The 27852-nt window shown below is 50.1% G+C and overlaps 1 protein-coding gene across 6 annotated transcripts; it reads left to right on the forward strand.

Annotated features, from left to right (window-relative positions):
* LOC111145749 (transmembrane protein 268) lies at positions 1-27852 on the forward strand. Of its 6 annotated transcripts, none has more exons than XM_022500930.1 (9): positions 1-50; positions 4620-4807; positions 9807-9916; positions 12347-12454; positions 13758-13907; positions 17464-17574; positions 19906-19986; positions 20896-21081; positions 24276-27564. In XM_022500930.1, the coding sequence occupies exons 2-9, from the start codon at positions 4699-4701 to the stop codon at positions 24453-24455; spliced, it is 1035 nt and encodes a 344-aa protein (XP_022356638.1). In that variant the 5' UTR covers positions 1-50; positions 4620-4698; the 3' UTR covers positions 24456-27564. The 6 variants fall into 6 exon arrangements, 5 of the variants coding, with proteins under 5 accessions (XP_022356638.1, XP_022356639.1, XP_022356637.1 ...); XM_022500931.1 differs by lacking the exon at positions 1-50 and adding an exon at positions 284-324; XM_022500929.1 differs by lacking the exon at positions 1-50 and adding an exon at positions 703-1055.

The raw sequence follows: 27852 nt of genomic DNA on the forward strand, positions 1-27852 counted from the left end.
TGCGGCCGTGACCTTCCGCGTCCCGGGGCGGCGGCGGCGGCGGCGCGGCGGTGAGTGTGCGCGGCTCGGGGCGCGCGCCCGGGTAGCTGCGCGGGCGCGGGCCGCTGCGAGCCCAGATTGGAGCGACGCGGGCCTGGGGTCCGCGGCGCGGGCGAGGCCGGGCTCTCCGGCCTCCTGGGGCTGCGTTCCCGCGCGTGTCGGGCGTGGGAGCTGCTCTGCGGCGGCTCCTAGGGGCCCGGAGCCCGGGCCGGGGGCGGGGATTTCCGGGGAGAAGGAGAGACCCGGGCAGCCGACCCCGGAGAGGACTTGAAGGCAGAGATCCGGGTGAGACAGCTGCCCAAGGCCAAGGCCAAGGCCAGTGCCATGTGTGGCAGCACATCCCGGCCCCAGTGAACCCTGTACCGCTCAGACTCCATCCTGGGCTGGCTCTTTGACCTTGGATAGTTCACTTTCATTTCTGGGTCTTACTTTCCTCGTCTGCAAAATGGAGAGCTAGGACCTATTGTCTTTCAAGGCTTTTCTACCCCAAAACTTCTGTGACAGGCCCTCTTATGGCCTTTTGTTGGGGCTTTCCAATTTAACAAAAACAAAACCTGATCTGTGAAAACTGTAAGCTATTTCTCGCTCTCTCTCGCATGTCCATCCCAGGGAGGCACACGGTTCCTAGGGAGACCGGCATTCTGTCTCCAGAAATGGAGACCTTTGCTCAGGGACTTAAGGATATCTTCCTTTGCAGGGGCTCACCAGCTAATTAAAAAAGAAGCATGACTGGAAGGTCTGGTTAAAATGCAGAATCAGCAAAGGAAACTAAGGAAACCGGGGAGTGGATGACCAGTTAGTTGCAGGAGCCTCGAGGCTGTGTTGACTTGCTGGCTCTGCCTCCGCCCTGTTGTCTGGCTCTGTCTCCCCAGTCCGCCTAGGGATGGTGCAGGGCCGAGCAGAACGGCAGGCCCAGGACACACGGGAAGGTGATGGGTCCACGTGTGCCCAAGGCTGGTGTTTGCCAGCCTCCCTTCCCCCCTCTACAGCTTCCAGGCTGGACCAGAGGCTGCAGGGTGAGTGCAGAGGGTCCTCCTTGGGCCCATCCTGGCCTCTAGTCTGTACCTGTCTCTGCTTGGCAGTCCCTTCTTTCACCTCCACCTTTGCAAAACCTTTCTCCCACCCCAAGCTACTGCCCGCTCTCTCTGACTGCCTTGTTTGGTCATTGTCTCTTTTTTCTCTTTCTCTGAGTTCTTTTTATTTTATTTATTTATTTTATTATTTATTTATTTATTTGACAGAGAGAGAGAGAGAGAGAGAGAGAGATCACAAGTAGGCAGAGGGGCAGGCAGAGAGATCCCAGGACCCTGAGATCATGACCTGAGCTGAAGGCAGAGGCTTTAACCTACTGAGACACCCAGGGGCCCCTCTCTGAGTTCATCTTTCCCACCACTTGGGATTCTCGGCAAGGGAAGGCTAACCGAGGACTTTAGCTTTTATTTTTGGTGTTTGAGTTGAGATAGCACAGGGCCTGACACCTCAAGTTTCTTAGGGAATGTTTGTGGAGTAAAAATAGTGACGGCTGTATTCCTTGGGCGATTCCTATTTGCCCTTGCTCTGATTTCCTATCAAATGATATTAGAATTCCTATCTGTACTGCTCTGAGTGATGTACGAGCCTGAACTCCTTTAGCCTCAGTTACCATATTATCCCCTTTCACATGTAATGAAACTGAGGCAGAGAGAGTTAAGTGACACGCTCCAGGTGACACAGGTGGGAAATGGCAGGACCCTAGGGGTACTTTTTAACTATTATTTAACTATTACTCGTTATTTCAGATGAATGAATGAATTCTGATTGAGACTTTGCAGGAGGCTAATTGGGCCAGCTGGGGTGCTGGGATTTCTCCTCAAAGGCAATGCCTCCTTGTGGGATTTTGCAAGTATGGGAAACCTTCCAGGGGTGGGGGTGGGGGGCTCTCTGGACAGCTCCAGCCTGTGGGTGGTTCCTCCTGCCTGGAGGAGGGAGGGTGGGCTGCTGGGTCCCACAGGCCTCTCTAAGACTCCAGTGCAGCTTCTGTGGGCTGCAGGCTGTTAGCTCTGACATCCCTGAGATGTCTGGGAAAAGTGAGTTTTCTTGTCTGGGAAATGGGCCCAAGGATTCTGTTTGCCTGGTGGGCCCAGGAGGTGACCAGAGGAATCAGAGAAGGGCTTCAGAGATTGTTGAGATGGTCAATGCTGGGCTCACTTCCTCGGGCTGTTGTTGTTGCTTTTAGGCTTCTTGGGGGGGGTGCGGTTTGCAAACTAAGAGGAAGGAAGTGAGGGGTGGTGCAATTGACTGGTTAATGCTCTGTGGTGTTTGGGAATGCCTGCTGCAGACAGGCTCGGGGCTAGGGGAGGGGGAAGATGCAATCTCAGAAGCCTGTAGAAGTTTGCCCCAATCACCACCTTTTTTCCCTTTCTTTCTTTCTTTTTTTTTTTAAGGTGAATTAAAGAACAGATTCAGAGACAGCCAAGCCTGGGTCCTGAGGCTCAGAGCCTAGGAATTATGGGCTTGGACTCTGGAGTCAGATGGCCTAGGTTCCCCTCTGGGCCCTATAGCTTCCAGCCACTCCACTGTGGGCAGGTTTCTTTACATCTTTGCCTCTCAGTTTTCTCTCCTTCTTAGGCAAGAGGCCTGTTGAGTGAACAGAGTCCTGGATGTCATTCCTGGGCAGCTGGGCTGGGTGGGATTCCCTGAAGCCTGGTTACAGGGGAGGACAGCAAGTCTCAGGGAGGAAGTAAATACCTTGCACAGAGTGAGTGGCTGAGCCGGGATTCAGACCCAGGCTCTTTGGTGTTCAAGTCCTTGTTTTTTTGTAACATTTTGTTGCTTTTTGGCCTCAGCCCAGTACAGGGCAAGTGTGTGATACTTGTTAGTCAGTGGTTCATTTTTTATATTCTTGGTGGGTGGAGGGGGCTCCCAACTGATCTTCTGAGAGCTTAAAGTCACAGCTGGCTCGAGGTGCCTGTAGCCTGGTGGGTCACACAGGTCCTTGTGTAGGAAGTTGCCCCCTTATCTGGTGGAATGTTCTGCTGTCACCATCTTGAACCATCTTGAACTTGTCATTTTTGAACCAGGGACCCCACATTTTCATTATGCACTGGACCCCACAAATTATGTAGCTGGTCCTTTTTAAAAGACAGAGAATGTAGGGCGGTTGGGGGTATGGGAGTCAGGCTCCCCTTTTTAGGGGACCTGCGCCATGGCGGTCAGCCCTCGGGCCAGCTTGGACCCAAGCAGACGTGGGTTGACTGGATACTTATTTTCACCAGCGTCAGGAACCATGGCAGCAAAACCCAATTCTGCTGGACTTTTCACCAAGACGGTTAGCCAGGCCAGTGTGTCAACCCAGGGACTCAGGCCTGGTTTTCCTTGGTGATAGGTAATTCTCAGGGTCCCAAGTGGACACATAGCTGAAACAATGAGCTGGCAGGCTCCAGCCACAGTGTGTGGCATTGGAAACTCTGCTTTGGTGTCAAGAAAATCCCCATGAAGGACATTTCTGCTTTACTGATAAAAGTGCCTTAGGCTCATGATCACGCCACTGTGCTGTCCCTGACCCAGCTCCCAGGGCTTTGGAAAAAGCATTTCCCAGATCTCTCGGAGCTAGATGCCAGGAGGATGCATTGCTTTCCTCACCGTCCTGTTTCTTGTCTCCTTATAGAGAATGGGAACTGCTACTGCTCGACTGACAGTATTTCTCTTTTAGCTTTGGCCACCTGGAAGCTCAAACCCAAGTTCTTGGCTCAGGCATGGCAATTGCACCAAACCTCTAAACACCACCAATGAGAACTAGTAGTTGTGGGATGGCTTCTTTGTTCCAGATGCCCTTGTCTATGCCATATATATATATAGATATATATATGATATATATCTATATATATATATATGATTCTTCGGAGCAGCCTTGTGGGGAAGATACCAGTGTTTAAGGATAGGGAGCTAAATCTCTTGGAGGCTACACCACTTGCCCAAGTTTAGGAAACTAGTAGATGGTGTATGTGTTGTTTACATCGATTAGTCTGAACCTGGAGCCCATGCTCTTTAGCACAGACTTCTGTTGCCTCTGCTAGGGACCCTGATCACCTGAATATGTGGGTATTTTTTGTTCTTCATGCTTGTTATTACTATTATTTTTTGTAAACTGTTTCCCGCCATCCTGATTTTTTTTTTTTTTTTTTCATTTGTATTTTGTGGTGACTTCTGGGAAGCTATTTGAGATCCTTTGAATAAACAAGGCTTTCCATGATGGGTATATTGGTCCTGTGCCTGGCTGCCTGGGGTGCCTGGGTGCTCTCAGTAAGGGAACAGAAATCCCAGATGCCTGGGAGTAGGGCATGCTCAGGTCATAAGCTCCTGGTAAGTGCCTGGTTGTGTCTGAGCTGGAGAAGACCCAAGACCAGAGGGAAGTTTTCAGTTCTCCCTTGGAGGAGGGTTTTATTTCTTTCTCTTCACTCCTGAGAATGCCCCTCAGCATGGTTAGAAAGGGGAATGACTCTTGGTGGCTCTCTCTGGCCTTGGGATGACTTTGGCCTTGGAGAGGCCATGGAGCCCAGCCTGCCCAGCCCTGAAGTTCTTTCTTGTGCTGTTTTCTGAAGGCAAGCAAAGCTGCGTTGGCTGCTCCAGAATGAACCACAGCTCCAAGAAGGGGAAGTAGAGCCCAGCTGGCTCTCTGCTATGGCCTGTGAACCACAGATGGGCCCCAGCGGGGCAGCCAGCCCATTGCCCACCTCCTCCCCTGGCTGGAGTGCCTTGCCTGGAGGGAGTCCTCCAGGCTGGAGCCAAGGTAAGGTCATGACCCTTTTCCCCCTCCCCCTCTCCCAGGATGCAGGAGATGGACTCACATATCATGATGGAAGGGAGGGGAGTAGAGAGCAGTAGAGAGTAGAGAAGGACCTTTAGCTAGGGGTGGACATTTTGGGATACATTTACAGGCCAGTCTGTCATTTCTACCCATTCTCTCTATCCTCCTCTTGGAGACCAAGTCTCCATCACCTTCTGCTTGGACCTCTGCCACCATATCTTCCTAGCTGATCTCTCCTCCTTGCCTCTTTCATTTATGTGGCCTTTAGAGAGCCCTTTTAAAAATGCAGAACAGACCCTGTCACTTTCTGCTTCAGTGTTTCCCACAGGACTTCGTGTGAAGATCTGTCCATCACCAGCTTGCAAGTCCTGTGTTAGTGGTTCTTGCTGCCCCTGTTCTCTGTTCCTGGCATGCAGTCCTGCCTCAGGGCCTTTGCATCTGCTCCTTCTTCTGGTTGTTATGCTCTTTTCTTGCCTCCTTTCCTCTGATTAATTTCTAGTCCTGCTTCAGAGCTCAGTTCAGATATCCCTTCCATGGGGAATCCTAAGTCAGGACTCTCTGTTATATTCCTGTTGCTCCCTATAGTGCTTATCCTAGTCTGTAATTAAGTAATGACCTGTGTCATAAAGTGTCCAACTTCCCCACTAGAATGTCAACTCCATGAGGGCAGGGGCTCTTAGTTGTCTTGCCCATCCCTGCGTCTATAGTACCTAGCACAGGCTCGGCCCATTGTAGGTGCTCAGTAAGTATTTTGTTGAATGAGCAGAATGAGTGGACGGCTAGGTGTAGGCGTTGTGAATTGTGGCTGGTTAGTTTACTCAGACGATTAAAACTTCTTTTTTTTTTTTAAAGATTTTATCTAGTCACTTGACAGATAGAGATCACAAGTAGGCAGAGAGGCAGGCAGAGAGAGAGAGGAAGGGAAGCAGGCTCTCTGTTGAGCAGAGAGCCTGATGCGGGGCTCGATCCCAGGACCCTAAGACCATGACCTGAGCCGAAGGCAGAGGCTTAACCCACTGAGCCACCCAGGTGCCCCCGATTAAAACTTCTTAAAAACAAGGGTTTCTTTTTCTTTTTTTTTTTTTTTTTAAAGATTTTATTTATTTATTTGACAGAGAGAGAGAGAGTGAGAGACAAGTGTGAGAGGGAACACAAGCAGGGAGAGTGGCAGAGGGAGAAGCAGGCTCCCCACTGAGCAGGGAGCCAGATGTAGGGCTTGATCCCAGGACCCTGGGATCGTGACCTGAGCCAAAGATAGATGCCTAATGACTGAGCCACCCAGGGTTTCTTTTACTACTACTGGTATTGGGAAAGCAGTTTACACACCCACATGCACACACATGCACGCACACACACATGCACACACACCAGTAGAATGAAATGGGGTGAAATAATATTCCTTTAGAACTTGGAAGACATCGCTCCACTGGTTTTTGGCAAAGGAGCTCCTTTGGAGGAAATTGCTCCCTGCCCCGCCCCCACCCCCACCCCCATATGCGTGCACACTTGTGCAAGTGCCTACTTCTTTGGTAGCTTTTCAAGTTCTTGTTCTTATCTAGGTGTAAAAAAAAAAGTATCTCTAAGTGGAGACTTGCTGTTCCCACTCTAAGGAACAGATGAGAGAGATTATTGCTAAGAATCCAGGAACTTGGTTCGAAAGGCAAACAAAGACACTGCAAGAAGTCTTGGCATTGCTGGGCCGGGCGCTGTCCTTGGGATGCAGAGAGCCAGGCTGGGGGAGCAGCTGATGTTCCGTAGGTCTGCTGCCCTGGTCCGTGTGGGTTTTCTCTTCTGTGCTGTGAGATGCAGAGCTAGTCTGTGGTCCCACCTGGCCTGCCTGCCTGTCTTTCGGGCACTGCCTTGGATCTAGCTGCTTCCCTTTCTCACTTTCATTTCCCTGGTAACTTTGGGCAGGTCTGTTCATCAGAGGCTCTGTTCCCTTTTCCATGGTAATGGTTTCCATCGTTGGCGGCTCTCAGAGGATGGGATGAGATTGGGACCCTGAAGCCCAAGCCCAGTGCCAGGTGTGGGCTCGACATCTGGAAGCTGGTCTTACTTCATCTGATTCTGTCTTCTTACAGCCTTTATTTCCTTTTTGTCCAGTTTCTCTCATTTGCTTATTTTTAAATCTAATTTTATAATTTTATCTCGTCCCATTTTACCTCTATGAAGTCACCTTAAATCCTTCCTGGAGCAGGTGTGGGAGGGTCAGGAGAAATACAACTAAATCCATTTGGGGGCGGGGGGGAGGTGTGTGTGTGTTTGCTTTATGACAACTTTTGAGTCCTGACAAGCTTGCTTTTGAATGGGCAACAATAGTGGCCAGTTATGTTGTGCCAGGCCTTTATTTTCATCCTCTTACTCCTCTGTAAAGCCCTCTGAGGTGGATATGACCCCCCTCCAAGGGAGGAAGCCAGCCAGGGATTTAGGTCACTTCTTCATGGCTCCTCTGTGAGCAAGAGGCTGGGCCACACTTTGAATCCTAAAGCTCTCTAGCTTTTGCTTCCCCCACCTTGCCACCTTGCCTCCACAACCCTCAGCTCTTGCAAAGACCTTGGGAAAAAAAAAGACGAGGAAAGCAAGTAAGGTTCTTTTTGGCCGGGGGTCGAATATCCTGTCATCCTTGAGCTCATAGGCGATACCCCAGAACATTAAAAAAAGAACCCTGTTGGGGTTGGGGACCAGAGTTCTGTCCTGTCAATTCATTATACATCAAACATTTATTTATTGCCTACTGTATGTAAGTACCGAACCCAGCTCAGGGGATTCAGTGATGAGCAGAACCAGCGTGGGAGTACATAGTCTGGTGGGGAAGATAGACTTTACTCAACTAATTAAATAAACATGTAAGCAAATAATTGCAAATATATGTACTTATCCTTGATGAGAAGAGCCGCTCTGAGTAGGTTTAGCAGGACTTGATCTGTTAAGGATAGTGTCGGGGCAGACTCCCTGAGGAAGTGGCTAATGAGTTGGGATGCCCATGATGAGTAGGATTTAACTGTGTGAAGTCCAATGGAAGTGTTCTACGGAAAGGGAACAGCATATGCAAAGGCCCTGGGGCGGGAGAGAACACTCCGTGTTCCAAGAACAAAGGAGGCTGGTGTGGTGTGACAGAACTGACTGGCCTGAGGTGAGTTTAGCAGGAGGTTGTTTCCCTTAAGGGTTGGGAGAGTGTGTTGAGGAGGTTGGTTTTTGTCCGTAGAGCACCAAAAAGCTACTGAAAATTTTCCTTAGAGGACTGATGTCTTCCAGTTCACAGGGTGGTCATTGTGTGGAGAGTATATTGTAGGCTGGAGGAGTGGGTGTAGAGACACCAATGAGGAGGCCGCCACAGGGCACAACGGAGAGTGAAGGTAGCCTGGCTCAGGCTTGTGTTGGACATGCCAAGAGGTGTTCTGTTGGCCCAGCTGGCAGGGCCCAGAGACGGGCTGCGTGAAAGAGTAGAGAGAGTGCATGGGCCAGGAATTCCTAGGAAGGTAGGACTAGTCATTTGGCTTTGAAGACTCAGGGATTGCCCAGAGCTAGCCTCTGAGGTGACAGATTTGGGCAGGCAGCTAACATACTTATGGTTTGTGCTCTTCTGTGCTGCTTTATCTTCTGAGCTGTGCCCACAGAAAACATGCCAGCAGATCCAGTCCCCAGCCTTGCATGGCCGAACAGTGGCATTCCCCGGCCCCATGGCTGCTGACCTGATGGGCGGCTCTCGGGGCCTCGTGCTGTGGTGGAAGGAGATCTCGATCCTCCTGTCCAGAGTCTCTGCACTCAGAATGGAAGGTAGATGTGGCTTCATTCCATGGCCAGTCCTCCGTGGGCCTGAGGGGGTTTCAGTACAGAGCTTTCGCCCCAGCTGACCTCGTTGGTCTGGCCTCCTCGCCGCTGGCCTCCTTGCCATCCTCGCCGTCCTGCGGGAGTGTTTAGATAGCTGTTGTGACCAGGCTGGACTAATGTGTGGTGTGTTGCTTGAGGTCAGACTTAATTCAGTCGGTGCTTTTGAAATGTTGAGTGAGTTGCAGACACGCTGGGGACGGGTTACCAGTAAGTTAGTTCTGTGGTGCTGGATCCCCAGAGTGGGTTTTTGTCGCCACAGAGTGGCTCGCAAAACACAGATCCATTTTCTTATGGTTCTGGACATTGGAAGTGCGACTGGCATTGCCGAGCCACAGGCCTGGGGTCAGCGTGTCGGCAAGGCTGCTCTCCTTCAGGAGCCCCGGGGATAGCCTGTTTCCTGTTCTAGCTTCTAGAATTCTCACAGCTCCTCAGCCCATGAACCTTCCTCCACCTCCAGACCAGTGGTGTTCCATCTCTGTGCTTTTCTTCTCCCCATCACACCTCTCCTGACCTTTCCGCCACAGCCTTCCTCTTCCATTTTTAAAGAGCCTTGTGATGACATCGGGCTCACCCAGACAGTCCAGGAGGATCTCCCTATTTCAGGCCAGCTGATTAGCAACCGTAACTCCATCTATAACCTTCATTCTCCTTTGCCGTGTGAGGGAACATATTTCACAGGCTCTGGGGAGTACGGCGGGGACACCTTTGGGTCTCCTTGTTCTGCTGCCTCAGTCAGATGGAGCCCACTGGGCGTGTCATATTGGGGTGAGCTTCCTTTGAGGTGATCATATAAATGTCTGATATGTCACCTTCTCCAGTAGTTAGTTGTTCAGTCTCTGTTTAAGTCTCTTTCGTGATGGGGAGCTCACTATCTCCAATTCTTTGTGTGGACAGCTCCCATTCTTGGTAAGTTCTTCCTTCTGTGGTCTTGCCTTGTGTCTGGATTGCCTCCACGCTCTGGTCCCAGTTCTACCTTTGCAGGGGTCTCCTCTCAAGTTCAGTGCTTCTCACATAGGGACTCGGGGACCGCCATGATGTCCCTCCTTGCCATGAGAAGGGCCTCACCGCCAGAGGAGGTGATGCCATCAGGCTCTGGGCTCGTGCACAGTAGTTCTCACCCAGCCAGGTGAAGCTTCTGGTCTGCTTTCAGAGCTCCACAATGGCCAGGTCCTCACGGTTCTCCGGATCGACAACACCTGTGCACCCATCTCCTTCGATCTGGGCGCCGCCGAGGAGCAGCTGCAGACCTGGGGCATTCAGGTGAGTGCTGCTTTTCTTGAGCGCCTCTGCCATTTTCCCTTCCTTCTCTCCTCCTGCCTGTCTGCCCGTCCATCTGTCCGTTCAGCCAGTTGTTCACAAAATATTCGCTCAACACTGACTCTGTGCTCCATAGGATGGGGCAGCTAAGGAATACGTATGAGAAGGGTCCCCTCCTCCCCGATACCTCACTTAAGGGATACGTGTTTTGGGGCATCCATCCTTTGCCAGGCACTGAGCTGGGCGCTGGGTACCATGGGGGTGACCAGGACCTCACGCCTGTGCTTGCACTGCTCATGGAGCCCAGCGCAGGAGATGGCCTCGCGCCGGGTAAACCAGGACAGCGGGATCAGTCCTATGCCAGGCAGAGGACCATCCAAGGTGCTGAAGCCATTCACAGGAGAAAATGATGAACTCATCTGGGGGAGCCCTGGTTCGGAAAGCATCACGGAGGAACAGATACTTGATCTGGGGTCTTGAAGGAAAAATAGAGGAGTTTGCTGGGTAGACAGGAGGAAGGGCATTTCTGGAGAGGGAACTGTCTATTGTATTGTCTATTGGGAGTGGTGTCTATTCAAAGGAAAGTTGCCTGAACTTATTAGATGGTAATGCCGCGCTTTCAAGCATAGTGATTTGAGACATAGGCTTCTCAGACCCGTAGGTCTGGGTGCAGATCCAGCTCTTCTGCTTCCTGCCTGTGTGACTTTCAGCAGGTGACTTAACCTCTCTGAGCGGCTGTTCCATCCTTTATAAAACGAGGGCCATATTCATCCCTATTACAGAGGGTTTTAGTGAAGAGGAAGGAAAATACTGCTTGAGGGATAGTTGCACTGTCTCTGGCACGTAGTACATGTTCTGTACATTGTAGGTATTGCTGTTGTTACAAAGTAGCCGGAGGTGTGGTGTCTGTCTTCCTGGTCACTAGACCCTCCCCTGCACCACCTAGGGAGGACTGGTTGTGGAGGGGAAAGATACACTGTTAATTTGACCCTGAAGATTTGAAAGTTTACTTCTTTCGAACTGAATTGCATTTGTGTTTCAATAACATCTTATCACCTAAAGGGAAACTTTCCAATTCACGGTACTATCCGCAGACCAGCAACAATGGCTGGTTTATCACCCCCTAGTCCCTTCCAGCCTTTGTCCAAAAGAACATTTTTCTTAAACCGTTGTCTGTAGATGGGGTTTTCTTTTCGTTTTTTTCTTTTCTTTTCTTTTCTTTTCTTTTCTTTCTTTCTTTTTTTTTTTTTAAGATTTTATTCATTTATTTGACAGAGAGAGATGTGAGAGGGAGCAAAAAGCAGGGGGAAGGGGAGAGGGGGAAGCATGTCCCCCACCGAGCCGGGAGCCCAATGCGGGGCTGGATTCTAGGACGTTGGGACCATGACCTGAGCCGAAGGCAGACACCCAATGACTGAGCCACCCAGCTGCCCCCCAGATGGGGTTTTCTTAACTGGGGAACAGTTTATGTATTATTCTACCATGTTTCTAAATATCATCTTTAATGGTGAAGTTCTGTTTTCTTAAGCAGTCCACTTTTTTTTTTTTTTAAAGATTTTATTTATTTATTTGACAGACAGAATCACAAGTAGGCAGAGAGGCAGGTAGAGAGAGGAGGAAGCAGGCTCCCTGCCGAGCAGAGAGCCCAATGCGGGGCTCGATCCCAGGACCCTAGGATCATGACCTGAGCTGAAGGCAGAGGCTATAACCCACTGAGCCACCCAGGTGCCCCAAAGCAGTCCACTCTTGTAGGGCCTTTGTGTGCTGTGCCATCTTTTCAGGGGCTGGGGGGCAGGAAGATGGCAGTTTTCAGTACAGTGGGCTGCACACACACACCTGTTGAAGTAGCACATAATCTCTGGAGTAGGCAGAACAAAGGTCCCCCCCAAGGTCCTATGTATATGCACATTTATAACATATATGTTAGCATTGTAAATGTGGTATGTTATTTAATATGCAAGCCCCCCCCCACAAGGTAGATATTCTTATTGTCCTCATTTTGCAGAAGAGGAGCCTGAAGCTCAGAGAAGTGGGGTTCCTTGCTCCAGGTCACGTGGCCCATGAATAGAAGGGCCAAGTTTTGGACCCAGGCTCCTGACTCCAGGGTCTTTGCCTTAACTTAAGCTATCATGGATCTGCCGCGAGGTCCTGAGCCTTGGGCTGCAGGATCCCCCCAGGCCGTCCTCTTGGATCTCGAGTTGCCCCACCTCCCCAGTGGCACCCAGCCTTCCCTGAGCTGAGGGCAGCATCCTGTGATTGCCATTCTGAGCGCTCCGAGCTCCTCGTTCTGCCTTCCGGGGCAGCCTGGACTGTGCCTGATCCCCCTTCCACCTGACAGTCACATGAACTGGAAATGACTTGCTTGCATGCAGGAAGAGGGTGGGAGTGGTTCTCTGTGCCTGATTGGTCTCCTTCCCTCGTACGGCCAAGCAGGTCCCTGCCGACCAGTACAGGAGCTTGGCCGAAAGCGCCCTCTTGGAACCCCAAGTGAGAAGATACATCATCTACAACTCCAGGCCCATGCGGCTGGCCTTCGCTGTGGTAAGGGGGGGAGGGGGGGCGGCATGCCGACCCTGCTGCGGTGCCCTGTGGCGTGGCTGAATTTGGCATTGTGTTCCAGAGCCTGCTGGTGTGGGTAAGGGGCTTGGGGCTGGTGGTCCAGCTACCTGAGTATGGCAGGACATACGGACCTGGATGTGGTGTAAGGAAATCGGTGGGAGAGAGTCGTAACCAGATCCTCGTGTAAAGGATGGGAGGCTGAGCTTACTGAGGCCAGAGTTTGGGACTGATAATCTGAGGACCCACCAGTGAGACTTCGGACTCAGAGTCTGCTTTTGGTTAAGACTTGTCTTCTCCCTGGGACTTGGTTCCCCCATCTGTTCAGCTGATAGGTCCATTTCAGCTCTGATCATATATACAGGAGTGTGTAGAAGTCTCTATATGTATGTGTGCATGTATGTCTACACATGAAGACACGTGCATAGAAACCTCCTATCTGCCTATAGCGCTGCAGACACACACACACACACACAGAGGTGCAAAGAGCAGAGCCAGTATTTGAACCCAGGCAGTCTGATTTCAGCATCTGTGCTCTTAACCACTCTGATCTGCCACTACTCTGTGCTCTTGACTCCCATGTCTGCTGCTAGGGAAGGGAAAGGAATGGCCCCTGGCATGTGATCATTTTCTAACAAGTGTTAGGCTGTTCCCCACATTGTCTGATGAACCCTTAAAACCTGTGAAACAGGTATTATCCCCATTTTACAGATGAGGAGATTGAGGCTCAGAGCATTGTTGTTTTTTGTTTTGTTTTTTTTAAGATTTTATTTATTTGACAGAGAGATGTGAGAGAGGGAACACAAGCAGTGGGAGAAGGAAGGGAGAAGCAGGCTTCCTGCTGAGCAGGGACCCCGATGGGGCTCGATCCCAGGACCCTAAGATCATGACCTGAGCTGAAGGCAGATGCTTAACCGACTGAGCCACCCAGGCACCCCCAGAGTATTGTTAATAACTTATCCAAGGCCACACGTAGTGGTTGAAGGATCAGTGTGGGTTTCTGACTCAAATTATCTCACTCCCAAGACCCTGTCCTGCTTCTACTTTATTTCAAATCAGGGTAAGCAGGGATTCAGAGGAGCTTTCCTGACTCCTTGCCTCTACTGTTGCTATGGACCAAGGAACAAGGGCTCCACCTCACAGACCCCGATCTGTCCCTCCTGGCCCTGTGAGCTCTTGGTCTCTGAGGAGGGTGTCGGATGTGTCCCAAAGGTGTCTCCCTTTGAACGGAGCGGCTTCATTTGACCACCGGTACTCCTGATCGTGCTCTTTCTCTGGTATCTCGCAGGTTTTCTATGTGGTGGTGTGGGCCAACATCTACTCCACTAGCCAGATGTTTGCCCTGGGGAACCACTGGGTGGGTGTGCTCCTCGTGACCCTGGCCGCCATGAGCCTGACCCTGACCCTCGTGCTCATCTTCGAGAGACACCAGAAGAAGGTGAGCTGTCGGGAGAGCCCAGCCATGCTCCCTCCGGAAAGGGCTTGCCGGCAGGAGAATCCCAATTCCCACCTTTCTCTTCTCCTTGCCTCGGAGAATTTCTCCAACCATGACAATTCATGCAGGCCCTTGTGCCCAGTGAGTGAAAGAAATGACATCACGTGTGTGATTAATTCCTCTCTGTTTTTCCTTGTCTAATCCCTGGGGGCTGTTTTTCTGGAAGCAAGCTGTGTTTTGAGAGCATCTGGGGTGGGGGAGGAGGGCACTTCAGGTTCACCGAGCCCTTTGATGCTAAGAATGGCCAAGCTGGCATTGAATGCCAGGGCACTTAGATCCCAGGCCATGTTCTCGGTCAGTATCCTATGGCATTGGCGGTCTGCAGATGGCTGCCATCTCCAATGACCAGAAACACAGTGGCTTAAAACAACACAATGTGTTATCTTAGACTTCTGTACTTGAGGGATTCGTCCTTTCTGGAACCTCTAGGGGAGAATGTACTTCCTGCCTCTTCCAGCTGCTGGAGTCCCCCCTCCATTTTCTGGCTTATAACTCCTTTGTCCATCTTCAAAGCCCAAAATGGTGGGTCTAGCTCTCCCCACATCTTTGACTCTGAGTCCTTGGGCTCCTTCCACTTTTAAGGCCTCTTGTGATTACATTGAGCTGCCAGATTATCTGGGACAATCTCCCTTTTTTAAGGTCAGCGAGTTAGCAACGTTATTTCTACCTATGACCTCAATTTCGCTTTTGCCGTGTAACGTGATTTGGCTACACGTTCTGGGGAGTAGGACTCAGGCACCTCTGGGGGCCATCACTCTGCCTGTCACACCGCCACTGCCTTTCCAGCTGCTTGAGAAGCTCCGCCGGCTCCCGGCATGGAGTTGGACCGGAGATCCGTGCCTGCCTGACTTGGGAGGAGAGGGATGCTGGGCAGTGTGGTCAGAGTTTGGGGTATGAATTACGTTTAGTTCCTGAGCTCACAGGGACAGTTAGGAACTTTATGGCTTAATCATCCTGAAAAGATCTTTGTTGGGCTTTGCAACAAGGCTGACGAAATGATGCTGCCCTTGGGCTCTGTTGCAATTTTCATGGTTCTTGTGCTGGGCATATAAAAAATAAATTAAACTGGCCGCACCTGCAGCGAGAAACTTCTCTTGGCGAGGGGAAGAAGTAAAGCATCCTGCCTTAGTCAGAGCAGGGGAGCTATGTGGCACCTGTCAGGGGCTTTAAGGAGGCAGTTCAGAGAATGCCCGCAGTGGCCGTTTTGTGGCCTCTTCTGTGCCTGCCTTGTTCGGCTGGTACTCACAGCACCGAGATGAAGAGGACCCCGTGTCTTTACTCAGAGGGGCAGTGTGGAGGCCCTGGGAGTGCGGTGGCCCTCCTGTCATCCGTGTTCGCTTGTTCAGGGAACCCAAGGAGGTTCTTTCACTCCCAATAATAACCATCATTTAATGAGCACCTACTATGTGCTCTGTGCTTGGCAGTTGCTACCTATGGCTGCCAACTAAACAAGGAGGCAGATTTGCCTCTGCCGTTGGCTACCTCTGCAAGCTGGGGTAAGTTACTGACCCTTTGGGGCCTTAGTTTCTTTGTCTGTGTAATGGGATAGTAATTGTAGCTCCCACAGGGCACCCAGCTGGCTCAGTTGGTAGCGCATGTGACTCTTGATCTCATGGTCGTGAGTTCAAACCCCACTTCGGGCGTAGAACTTATATTTTAAAAAAAGTGGCTCCCTATCAGGTTTTTGGGAAAATTAAATGACTTAATATGTGCCAAGTACTTATAATCATGCCTGGTATAATGGAAATACTCAGTAAGTACTAACTGTTAGGATTATTGACTCTGTTTGCCAGTGGGGAAGCCACTGCGTGGAGAGGCTCGGTACCCAGTCTGTGTTCACACGGGCTTCTGGCTCTTGCCTCAGCTCGAGGATTTCTTCCTCCTCGGATCCCTCATCACTTGGACCTTTCAGCGCCTGCTTCCTGACTACCATTGTCCCGCTTCCTGTCCTGCTTGTACCGTAGCATCCTTGAGAGCCCAAGCATTTTGCATACACTGCCTTGTTTTCCCCTTGTTCGGGGTGTCATGAGCCCTTCTCAGGGTTGGAAGGTCTGTGAAGGCTTACAAGACCCTGCCTTGAATCGTGGACGGAATAAAAGCATGTTGCTAAAGCATGTGGGAAGTTGTGGCCAACAAGGGACCGGGGAAAATGATATCTTCGACTCAGTATCAGTATCAAACTGATGTCAGGAGCTGATGGGCATTGTGTGTTCGTTCTTCCAGGCGTTCTGCGTGGGTTAGCTCATTTCATCCTTATTGCGAGGGTGTTTCTCTCCCCTTTTGGAGATGAGGAGACGGAAGCAGAGAAGTGGGGGGTAATTAGGCCAAGGTTATCAGGTGGTGAGAGGCAGAGCCAGGGTCAGGGTCTGAACTCCTGCAGGTGCAGGTTTTGGAAAGAGTGCGTAACCCTTGCTAAGTCTCCAGGCGAAACAGAATGTGCTAACCCCATGTTTTCATAGTCGTGGCATCCCTGGAAAATTCACTCTATTTCAGACCCATTTAAAAGATAAAAAACAGTCTAGGTTTCCATGTCAAATGGAGCTGGGTTGGTCGCTCAGAATTGTTAAGTAGGTTTACCTGTGTTCACATGCGGTGGGGAATGTGGAGTCTGGGTCGGGTGGGAGACTGTTCTTCCGAGTGTGGGATTGTCTCTCACGGGCCATGGCCTTCAGTGGAAGGCATCCCTGCCCCTGTCCCTAAGTGCCAGCATTGCCCATCCCATCCCTGTGACAACCACAGGGCCTTTTTGCATTCTCAAAAGCTCCCTACAGGAATCCTGCCCTCCTAGGGACCTGGATTGTCCATGATGGGGTCATGATCTAGTTGTGTCTCTAAATCCTTATGGGGTCTCTACTTCAAACCAGCACTTTGGGTCCTGACACCGTTCTTCCTCTCCCTCCTCCCCACTGCAGCCTGTTTAGTGAGCATCTACTCAGTCTACTAGATCTATGGTGTCTGGTTGGTTTGGGTAGGAAAGAAGGGGATGGATTCCCGGAGTCTCCTTCCGAGGGCCAGGCACTGTGCTCAGTGCTTTGGAAAGTGGGTGCTTTATTTACATTAAATAAGCAGCTTTCAAACCCACCCACACCCTCCCCCTGCAGATATCTCTGTTAGCATACTGGACTGTGTCCTGGGCACTGGGTTAAGTGCTTCACACACAGTCAAGTTCAAGCTCACCACGTTCCCAGGAGTCAGGGACACTCTTTCTCCTTATTCTGCAACTGAGCAAAGCAAGACTTGGGGAAGGATCATAACTTGTCCAGGGCCACACAGCTGGGAATTAACAGGGCTGGGCTTCAACCCAGGGCTGTCTGACACTATGGAATTTATTGTCTCCCAAACCCCACGATCCCATTTTATAGGGGACATGATGCATAGATCTCAAAGGTCAGGACTGCCCCATGGTGTCTAGAGGCAGTACAGTGTGAGTATTGCTCTGGACCCAGGAGCTCCCCGGCAGTGTGGAGATCTGGCCATGAGACCCTTGTTTGTCTTATAGGCCAACAACAACACGGACCTTAGGCTGGCAGCTGCCAATGGAGCCCTCCTGCGACACCGGGTGCTGCTGGGGGTGACGGACACAGTGGAAGGCTGCCAGAGCGTGATTCAGGTACTGTGTCTAAGAGTGACCTCGGCTTGGGGCGCCCGGGTGGCTCAGTGGCTTAAAGCCTCTGCCTTTGGCTCAGGTCATGATCCCAGGGTCCTGGGATCAAGCTCCGCATCGGGCTCTCTGCTCAGCAGGGAGCCTGCTTCCTCCTCTCTCTCTCTCTGTCTGCCTCTCTGCCTACTTGTGATCTCTCTGTCTGTCAAATAAATAAATAAAATCTTTAGAAAAAAAAAAAGAGTGACCTTGGCTTGGAGACCTGCGTTAGGGCTGGCTTGATGCGGAGAGGGGGCCTCCGGATTTCCCTGTCTGCGTGGTATCTTGGAGTCTGCTAATGACTCAAGTGTGGGCAGCCCTTCCCCTTCTCCCTGCTTCAGCGTTTCTTCCCAGAGACCCATCTCTGGGTGGTGACCCGCAGCCTAGAAGCTGCACAGGGCAGGGCTGGAAGGAAGCTTGGAGACTGTCTAAGCCACGCTCCTCATTCAGCATTTATTCAGGTGACAGAGGGGACCTCCTCTGGGCCAGGCCCTTCGGCGAGCCCTCAGGGGCCCATGCAAGGTTCCTGGAGAGGCAGGTCAGACCCTGAGGCTTTGTCCATCTGGCTTGGTCATTTTTTTGGTTCAGGTGCCCTGGGAATATCTTAAGTGACAAGTATGAGGTCACACAGGGGGTCTGGCGCATAGCTGGGGCCCAGGTGTCCTGACCCTGGCTGGCCTCTACCCAGTAGGATTGCTGGATCTCAGCGCCACATCCATGTTCTCACTGGCCCCCCTCTTCTGCTCGGAGCCCAGGGGTGGGCGTGTGGGCGGGACCTGGGAACAAGCTCCTTGTGCACGTGACCTGCTCATCCTACAAATAGTTATCGACGTGCCAGGCCCTGTTCTAGGTCCTGAGGCTGCAGCAGAGCACAGACAGGCGTGGATCCCTGTGTTATGGGGTCTAGCACACCTGAGATAGTGTAGGGCAGAAGGGGATCTTGCCTGACCCCGTGTGTGTGTGTGTGTGCATACATGTGTTGAGCTCAATGATGTCCCAAGATTTCTGGTAATTCAAGTGTGATGTCATAGACTGGGAGCTCCTGGAATCTGGGGGTCCTTTGAGTCTCATTTGTTCCCAAATCCCTTTTATGGATTGTCACACCGAAGTGCCTTGGCATGTGTTAGCTGAACACATGGATGGATGGATGACTAATATACAGGCACATCCTTGAAAATAATTGGGGCTATCTGTCAAAATAAATAACTGACAAAATAACTTCAGTTTCAAAGTAGTGTCTTAGGATGAGCTGATAGGGTATCTTGGATTTTCGTTCACTGTATCCGGGATGGGGTGGAGTGTGGATGGTCTGAGGGGTGAGTCATGATGAAACGAGAGTAGCCATGAACTGAGAGCCCCTGACCCAAGCTCATGGGCAGTTGGAAGTCAATGACGTCATCTGCCCCACTTTATATGTGCTTGGAAGATTTCGTAATAAAAAGCCAAAAAGAAAAAAAAAAAAAAGCCAAAAAGAAATTTGTTTTACAAAGCTTCCCTTGGGACCGAGACAATGAGAGAGACTAGTCGGCAAGGGGGTGTGAGACCCTGGGTCCCATGGGTCCGTTACTGGGAGGGGGGAGGTCGGGGATCCAGAGGAAGTGGTGGGTGGCTGGAGGCGGGAGGCGTGGGCCACCAGTGTCTCACAGAACTTCTGTGGTGATGTGAGACCAAGGTGGACCCAACAAGGTGTAATGAGTATATGTGGAGGGTTTGGGCCTGGATGTGTTTCTCCTGACCTTCTGGGTTCTGGGGACTGTTGAGGTTGAGGGGGAAGGAGAGGTAATGGTAGGTAAAAATTTACCCCACTCCCCTCCTCCCAGAGCACCCAGGTTGGATCTCCTTCCTTGAGCCTTGAGCCATGGAGGTGGGTAACTGGAGGGTTTCACTCATCTGCTTGTGGGGCTCCAGACAGCAGGGCACCCCAGCCCCTAAGGATGAAGGGCGTAGACCCAGATGAATGCACGATGTCCAGGATGATCTGGCATCTCTTGGGGTGCTCAGAGACTTGGAGCAAATGGAGTGGCGGCCATCTTGAACAGGGTTTGACATTTTCCAAATGCCCATGTGAGGCCTTTTCCTCCCAGCCGTACAAAGGAGTCCCTGCTATACATGCGACTCTGGGAGAGAGCAGAGAGGCACGGTCCCACCAGAGACTGGAATAGATTTTCTCATCCACAAAAGGGTGGACCCCGGGTGAGGAGGCAGGAGGTGGAGGATAGTGTCAGGGACGGAGAGTTCAAGGTCGGGCAGTTCAAGGTCGGGCTGTCTCTGAGCCTCCGCCGTTGTGGCTTCTCTCCCCAGCTCTGGTTTGTCTACTTCGACCTGGAGGACTGTGTGCAGTTTTTGTGTGACCACATTCAAGAGATGAAGATAAGCCAGGAGGTAAGATACCCTAAGTTAAAAACAAAAATAATCCTGGAGGCCAAATTGTGCAGATTGTATTTCCTTAAGGTTAGACGAATGTCTAAGGAAACGTTACTTGGAAGGAAGAATGCCTACATGGAATCAGTGGTCGTTTCTGCCTCGGGAATTGTTACTTCTTAACTAGATTTCAGTTAGCCTCCTTTTCAACTAATTGAATTTTCCACATTTCCTAGTGTGTGCATATATTTATTCACAACATAATAATTATATTAATAACTAATATAAAGATAACAAATAATAAAGATTCTGGCAGAAGGAAATACCACGTATTTAGATGACTTTCCCGTGTTTGAAATGCCTTCTACCATTTATGATCACGGTGCTCTTGCTCTGATCCCACACACAAGGACACTGAAGCTCTGACAAGTCCTGCAGCCCCCACCAAAGGCAGCCTCAGGGCCGGTTGGTGACTTCAGGATTGGAGCACAGCCCTCCTGTCTCCGAGTCCCGGGCTCCTTCCCTGGGATCAGCCTTTTCCTGGGCCCTGCAAGGGCTGTCCTGAGTCTTGAGGTCAGGATTGTGGTTTAGCCTGATCCCAGCCCGTTCGTCCCTATATGGTTTTGCGCAAGGCCTTTGAGCTGTGCTTTGCTCATTGGCAGGGACCCATGACCCAGGCTGCTTTGAAGAGCAAATGAGAGCATGGAAGGGAGAGTGTTTTGGAAGCTCGTAGAGACCGTGTAGAGAATCTTGTAGGTGGTTATCTGACTTCTTGAATGTGGCTCAGTTCCAGATTGTCCTGAGGTCAGCACCTGAGTCTGTACATGGCTCCATCCGTCCTCTGTGGGTCTGCAGCGCAGGGAGCAACTCCGCCTCCGACACACCACCCGTTGGGACACCATCCACATCCCCTCTCTCTTTCTTTTGCAGTCCTTGCTGAGAAGCAGATTGAGCCAGCTGTGTGTTGTCATGGAAACTGGGGTGAGCCTTGAGACAGGGGAGGGGCCTGAGAACCTGCTGGAGGAAGCGCCTCTCCTGCCCGGCGGCCCTCATCCCGAGGAGCGGCCCCTCATGCAGACTGAGCTTCGCCAGCTTGTTCCTGAGGCTGAGCCAGAGGTAGGGGCCACCTGGGATGCTCAGGCCACCTTCCCTCCCAGGGTATCTGTGTGGAGTCCGTGTGGGGCCTCAAATTGTAAATCTCAGGGAACATGACTTCGCTGAGTTGGTAGGGGCCATACAAATCTTCTAGCCTACTAGTTATCAGTATTTTTTTTTTTCCCTTTAAAAATTTTCACTTTAAAAATAGTTTACAGGAATCACTTTCTACTTCTTGGTCTTTTTCCCGCATTTCTAAATACCTTGGATATTCTTTTTGGTAGTTCCATGGGATATCTAGTTGCATGTTGATAGGTCGTAGCCTACCGAGCCATAAACGTGTTCATGAATATTCAGGTCATTTTTAAAATCTGTCTTTCAATCAGTTTGTCATCTATCCATCCACCTACTTAAGTTGCAGTCGGGTATATAAATCTTATATGCATTTCTGTTGAATTCCAGTGCCCCCAGCCCCAGAGTTCTGTCAGGTCCCGCCACCCAACTCTGTTGGGTATGGCCACGTGTTGGTAGACCAGATATCTGATTTTTTTTTTTTTTTAGCTTATGTCCTCCCTGAGGACAGACACACTATCTGGGAAACATACACCAAGGGGTACCCTCAGGCATTCTGTGATGGAGGGATGCACTTGCATTTCCTTTTCAGGCAGTAGATTTGGACTAAAGGCCCAAACCAGCCCAGACTTTCCCTTTTGCCTTGGTGGGCCCCTAGGGCGTCCAGCAAATGGGACTCCTCAAAAGAGAAAGTGATAAATATATTAATCTCTTCACTTGAATCCCACTGACTTTATTTTAACTTTCATTTTATTTACTTAATTTATTTTTTAAAAGATTTTATTTATTTATTTGGGAGAGAGAGATCGAGCACACGAGTGGTGGGAGGGGCAGAGGGAAAGCACCAAGCAGACTCCTGCAGAGCAGGAGTGTGGGACTTGATCCCAGGTCCCTGAGATCATGACCTGAGCCAAAGGCAGGCACCACCCAGGTGCACCCCCCCCCCGACTTTTTTTTAAAGAACAGAAAAGATTGATAAGGTCATATACTTTGCTGTGGCATGCCTGGGTTTATATGACATAGCCTGTTAAATCTGATGGGTTTTTAAAATTATTTTTTCAAATTTATTCAAAACAATGATAGTACGATATCCTGTCATGAATATCAAGTGTGTGTGCACATGTTTTTAAAATAGCTTCCCCTTATAACTTAGGTAAGGAAAATATAATCAGTTCCTGAGTCTCAGCATGGGCCGGACAGACCGTCATATTTCAATAAGAAACCAGCCCCTGTGAAAGAGAAGTAGTTATCATCACCTCTTACATCCTAACAGATTTCTTACCATGCATAAAATCCTTCAACGTACCCTCCCGGGTATGGATTATTTTTCTTTCTTCCTGGTTGGGTGAAATAAGATTCCAAGAGGTCAGCTGACCTGCCCAAGGTCAGAGAGCAAGGGAGAAGGTAGCCAAGCCCCAAACAGAAGCCAGCCTTGCGAATTCTAAGTACAATTTTCTTGCCACAGTTCTTTGCCTCTTATGCTCTTGATTTTAGACAAGATTGGCCAGCAGACCAGTCTGAGTTAGGGAGTGGTAGACTCCTTGGGGTTTTCAGTATTTTTCTAGCACCAGGGATGACTTAAAGGAACCAGCAACCCTACAGAGGGAGGTGGAGTTTCTGCTTTCTAGAATAGTGATAATGATGGTGATATTGGCGACATTGAGCACCAGGCGGGAGGTGGGAGGCTTTCTATCGATTAGTTCCTTTAATTCTTCCTCCAGCTAGACCAGCTAGATGCTGTGATTTTCTCTCTTCTACTGTTGAAGAAAAGGGCTCAGCAAGGGGAGGTGACTTGTCAGGGTCTGTTAGAAGGTACCAGGCAGAAATGGCCACTTTGATTCGGAAATCCTGACTCCCTTGACATGAATAGCCTGATGTGACCCACACCTTACTTTATTACTTTCACACTGGACTCAGGGATTGTGAAACATGCTCAGTGCCCGGCCGAGGACTGGAGCATTTCCTGTGGGGTCCCAGCTGCCAGTCCAACAAACAGAACTTTAGAGATCCAATGTGTTAATAAGAGCATGCATTAAATCCAATTAAAAACTTTTTTTTCTTTTTACTTTTTTTTTTTTTTCATCACAGTAAAATATACATAATAGAAAATTTGCCACCGTAACTGTTCCTAAATGTACAATTCAGGGTACATTTGCATACATTTGCATACATTTGCCTTGTTGTGTGAGCATTCCCATCAAACATCTCTGGAATCTTTTCATCTCCCCAGACTGAAACTGCATACCCAGGAAACACGGACTCCCCCATTTCCTCTTCCCCTAGCCCCTGGAAAGCACATTCTACCTTCTGTCTCTCTGAATGGACGATTACCTGTTTCGTATAAGTAGACTCATAGATACAATATTTGTCTTTCTTGTGATAAATCTCTGCTTTTTAAAAGCAAACTCTAAGTACAGTGGGAGTGCTTGTCCCAAGAAACCCAGCAGGTGCCTGGGATGAACTGAAGGACCTGCCATCGTCAGGATGATTCCCTCTCCCCACCCCCGTTTGCTAATGATTTTCTTTAAATGCATCACTTTGACCTCGTGCACTTTGTAGTCCCGCGGTCATCTGAAGCTGGGAACAGTGCACGCGTGTGTGTGATTGGTTGGTATAAATCAGCAGTCACTTCTTTTTTTTTTATTTTAAAGATTTTATTTATTTATTTGACAGACAGAGATCACAAGTAGGCAGAGGCAGGCAGAGAGAGAGAGAGGAAGAGAAGCAGGTTCCCTGCTGAGCAGAGAGCCCTATTCGGGGCTGGATTCCAGGACCCTGGGATCATGACCTGAGCCTAAGGCAGAGGCTTTAACCCACTGAGCCACCCAGGCGCCCCCAACGGTTACTTCTTTAGTTCTTTGAGGCTCCATAGCTTTTTTGTGGTTATTCTTACTGCCTCTGAGCAGTGAGCTCACCCATTTCGGAGGTGAGGAAGCTGAGGCTGCAGGCACCCCATGGGGTGAGTAGTGGAGCTGGGGGTCCAGACCATTCCAGGCGTCTCCTAAGAGCTGCAGGTGAGGACCTGACAGGGTTCTTCCCAGTGAGCATCACTGCTGCTCTGGGGCGGTGAGGACCACTTGGCTTTCTCCTTGTGCATTAGATGCTTCTCAGCGGCCCTCACTCTGCTCCCCTGCCTCTTCTAGGAGATGGCCCAGCAGCTGCTGGCAGTTTTTGGTGGCTACTACATCCGGCTCCTGGTGACCTCGCAACTCCCCCAGGCAGTGGGGACACGACACACAGACTCTGCGAAGATTCCTTGCCCCTGCCAGCTCATAGAAGCCCATATCCTGGGCGCTGGGTGCTGCCCTTTCCTGGCCAGGTGACCTAAGGAGGAAGGCACCCAGCTTACTGTGAGACCGAAGGTGAGACGTCTGGAAGGCTTTTCGGAGCCCCAGCTGGCTGATGGCGAGCCCAAGGTGAGGAGAGAAGCATCTAGAAGCACTCTGAAGAGTGTCACTCATGTCAGCAGCAGGGGTGTCGTGCTCGCTCCAGGACTCTGCACAGAAAGGCCTGTGGACGTCCTAGGCTGACCCATGGCCTTTCCAGGAGCCGCTGGTTGCTAAGCTGGTACTCTTAGTGCTTGTAGACGGAAGGCCACTGTCCCAGGCCTTTCATTGTTTGGAGAGCCCAGGAAATGTGAAGAGGGTCTCCACTGGGCCAACCATGCATCCAAAGCTCGGTCTCCGATGATGCTCCCATCCTCAGCTACTTCATGTCCGATGGGGAAACTGAGCCTTGGAGAGGACTCTGCTCTCGGTAGCATTGCCTTGGCCCTCTACGGTTCCTAATCTGATGGAAAGAAGTCAGTTCTCAGAATATTCTCCACTTTCAAGTCTATGAAAAACAATGGTCCCGTGTTGTTTGCTACAGATGTCCAGGGGACAGAGGAAAGAAGCCAGCAGCACATGACTGATGATGGAACTCTTTGGAAAAGATTGATTCTGTCTGACTTGAGGGTGTGTTTTGTTTAAAGGCATGCATGCTTGTGGTTGTGGGTTTGTCCTTCAGGCCTAGAGCCACAGTCCTCTGTTTTCTGACACTAACACAGTCCTGGAATGAAGCACAAATCTGTCACTTTTGGTGTTCCATGAAGAGCTTGGGGGCTTCCAGGTTCTTTGCTCCTGAGTAAGTTTGAAGACCAACTAGTCCATAGGCCCAAATCCAAAGACCTGCCCTGGCATGGAAAGGCTCCCCAGCCTCCAGGACCCAGCCCTCAACTGTAGCTTTGGCTTCATCTCCCACAAAACTTCTTGCTAAGTTGAAACTCTTTCCTGGACTAACATACCTGTATTCTGTTGTGTCTTTTGAACGCCTATGCATGCTTCAAAGCCCAGCGTTACTTCCCCTCCTTCAGAAAGCCTTTCAACATAGAGCATACCCTGCTTCTCTGCCTCCTTTAAATTCTTAATGTAGCTGCTGCCTTTGTTGAGATTTTAGGTTATTCTGTTTTCCTATGTGCATGTGTATTTTTCGAGCTAGAGTAAGCTCCTGAAGGACAAAGATCTCACCTTATAGCTTTTTTGCATGGTCTGGACCTGCTAAGGAAGAAAAAGATCCCATGGATTGAGTGCTTTGTCATCTCCATAGTAACATTTGCAGATTGTGCTCTCTATTCGATTGAATGATGAGGTTGGCACTGACCTAGGTTCTGGTTCCGACTGACATTTCTAGCTGTCCTTAATTTACCCATCTCTATAAAAATGGGTAGACAGTGGACAGATTGGATGATCCTTAATTACCCTTCCAAAGCCAAAGTTCTGACTTCTTCTGTTGCAGTCTAGCCCTTGCCTGTTATGTTTTAATCTACATGTAGAAGGTCCTCTAGCTTTGCATGACTGAGGTGGCCCAGACCTGATGGGCCTTTGGACAGAACATGGGCTTAGTGAGCAGGAGACCTGGATTCTCATCCCGGATAGGCTGCTTCCTAGAAGCATGACCATTGGCTACATCACTGACCAAGGGCCCATTTACTCCTTTACAAGCGGATCTGGTGAACATGAATTGTGTGGGTGCCTTGCTGTGTAAGAGACCAGTCTGACCATTTGCTTTCTCTGAGCCAGAGAAGAGAAATCATGGACGTAGACCCACCCTGGGAAGGTGGCCATTATACACATTTCCCTTTAGAGATTTCTCTGAGGGCAGCTGTGCTCAGGCAATCGACGTCCTTCTCACCTGCCGCAGAGGAGATGCGGACTGGGAATGGGATCTGTTGAAGCCTGTCTTTATTGTCCTCCCATAAAACCCTGGTAAATCTCCTAAGAGAGTAAAAATGTGTAAGTAAGAAGTAAGAACAGTAAGAAGAAGAAGTAAGTAAGTAAGAAGAAGTAAGAACAGAACAGCTGTTCTTCCAGTTCAAGGCTGACTTACAGACCCGCCTGGAGGGGTTCTTCCCTGCAGAGTGTCTTGTGGTCTCACTTGGTGGGCGGAGAATTCAGGTGTGTCCCCACATACTTCCTTTGCATCTGCCCCTTGGTTTCCTCGTTCAGAAAATCCTGTGATCTCTGGCTTGCCTGCCTCCCAGGGTTGTGTGAGCATCCGAATCCATAAACGGACGTGAGCTCCGTTTTAAGGCTGTGTGCCAAGGACAGGCACGGAGGCAGTGCGGGTGGTGCAGTGTCTCACCGGGGGAGCGGAGGGTGTGGCTCAGAGCTTGGATTCTAGACGGACTCAGATCCAGGTTCTGCCACTTGGAGCAGTGTCCTTCCCAGCCTTGGGTGTCATTCCTCGCGCGTGGAATGAGTATAGGTGTACCTCCGAGGCAGGTATTGTGAAGATTAAATGTAAAGTACTTGCAACTTTGAGTTGCAAGCCTGAGTAAGAGCACAATAAATTGTTGCTATCTGTATACATATGTATATATTTTTAATCTCTCACTGTGTCTTGTGTACCACAGGTGCCCAGGCTGTATATTTATTGATGTAGTAGGTCATTAACAGTTAATGTTTATTCAGTCTGCATCAGACCTCAGTTACTCCAGCACTGTGGGGCGTGTTCACGTGGATAAAGCTTCTAGTCCAGTTTCTCTGAAATTCAGTCGCGAGGGACAGTGTAGCAGCAAGCTGATGACTTCGGGCCACCTGCTCACCGTCTCTAATCCTCCTGTTCCTCCATCTCCTCATCGGTAAGGGAGGGTGTGAGAACAGAGGGATTAACCCAGGTGTTGCTTGGGAAGTACAAGGTCTGGTCCGTAGTGTGGTTGCAAGTCAGGGCTCCGTCAGCGATCGCGTTTCCCTGCCGCTGCTGCGTGCTCTTTGCTCCCCGTGTCTGCCAGAGCAGGCTCAGACCTGTGTTGTTCAGCTCTGCATCCTTACCCATTCCGGTGTGCTTGTTCTATCGGTGACTGGGGGAGGGAAATCTCCAAGTATAATGGTACATTGTCTGCTTTGCCTTTTACTTCTGACACATTTTTTTTATTACATTGTTTTAAAAAAAATGGAGATTAATTCCCATAGCATAAAAAAATCACTTTTTTAAAAAAAGATTTTATTTATTTATTTGACAGAGATCACGAGCAGGCAGAGAGGCAGGCAGAGAGAAAGGTGGGAAGCAGGCTCCTTGCTGAGCAGAGAGCCCGATGTGGGGCTTGATCCCAGGACCCTGAGATCATGACCTGAGCTGAAGGCCAGGTCACTGAGCCACCCAGGCGCCCCTAAAAATCACTCTTTTAAATATCTATTTATTTATTCCAGGAGAGAGAGAGAGAACGAGCACACACATGAG

Source organism: Enhydra lutris, unplaced genomic scaffold (assembly GCF_002288905.1).
Source record: "Enhydra lutris kenyoni isolate GAN:26980312 unplaced genomic scaffold, ASM228890v2 scaffoldscaffold13, whole genome shotgun sequence".
Classification (NCBI taxonomy): Eukaryota; Metazoa; Chordata; class Mammalia; order Carnivora; family Mustelidae; genus Enhydra; species Enhydra lutris.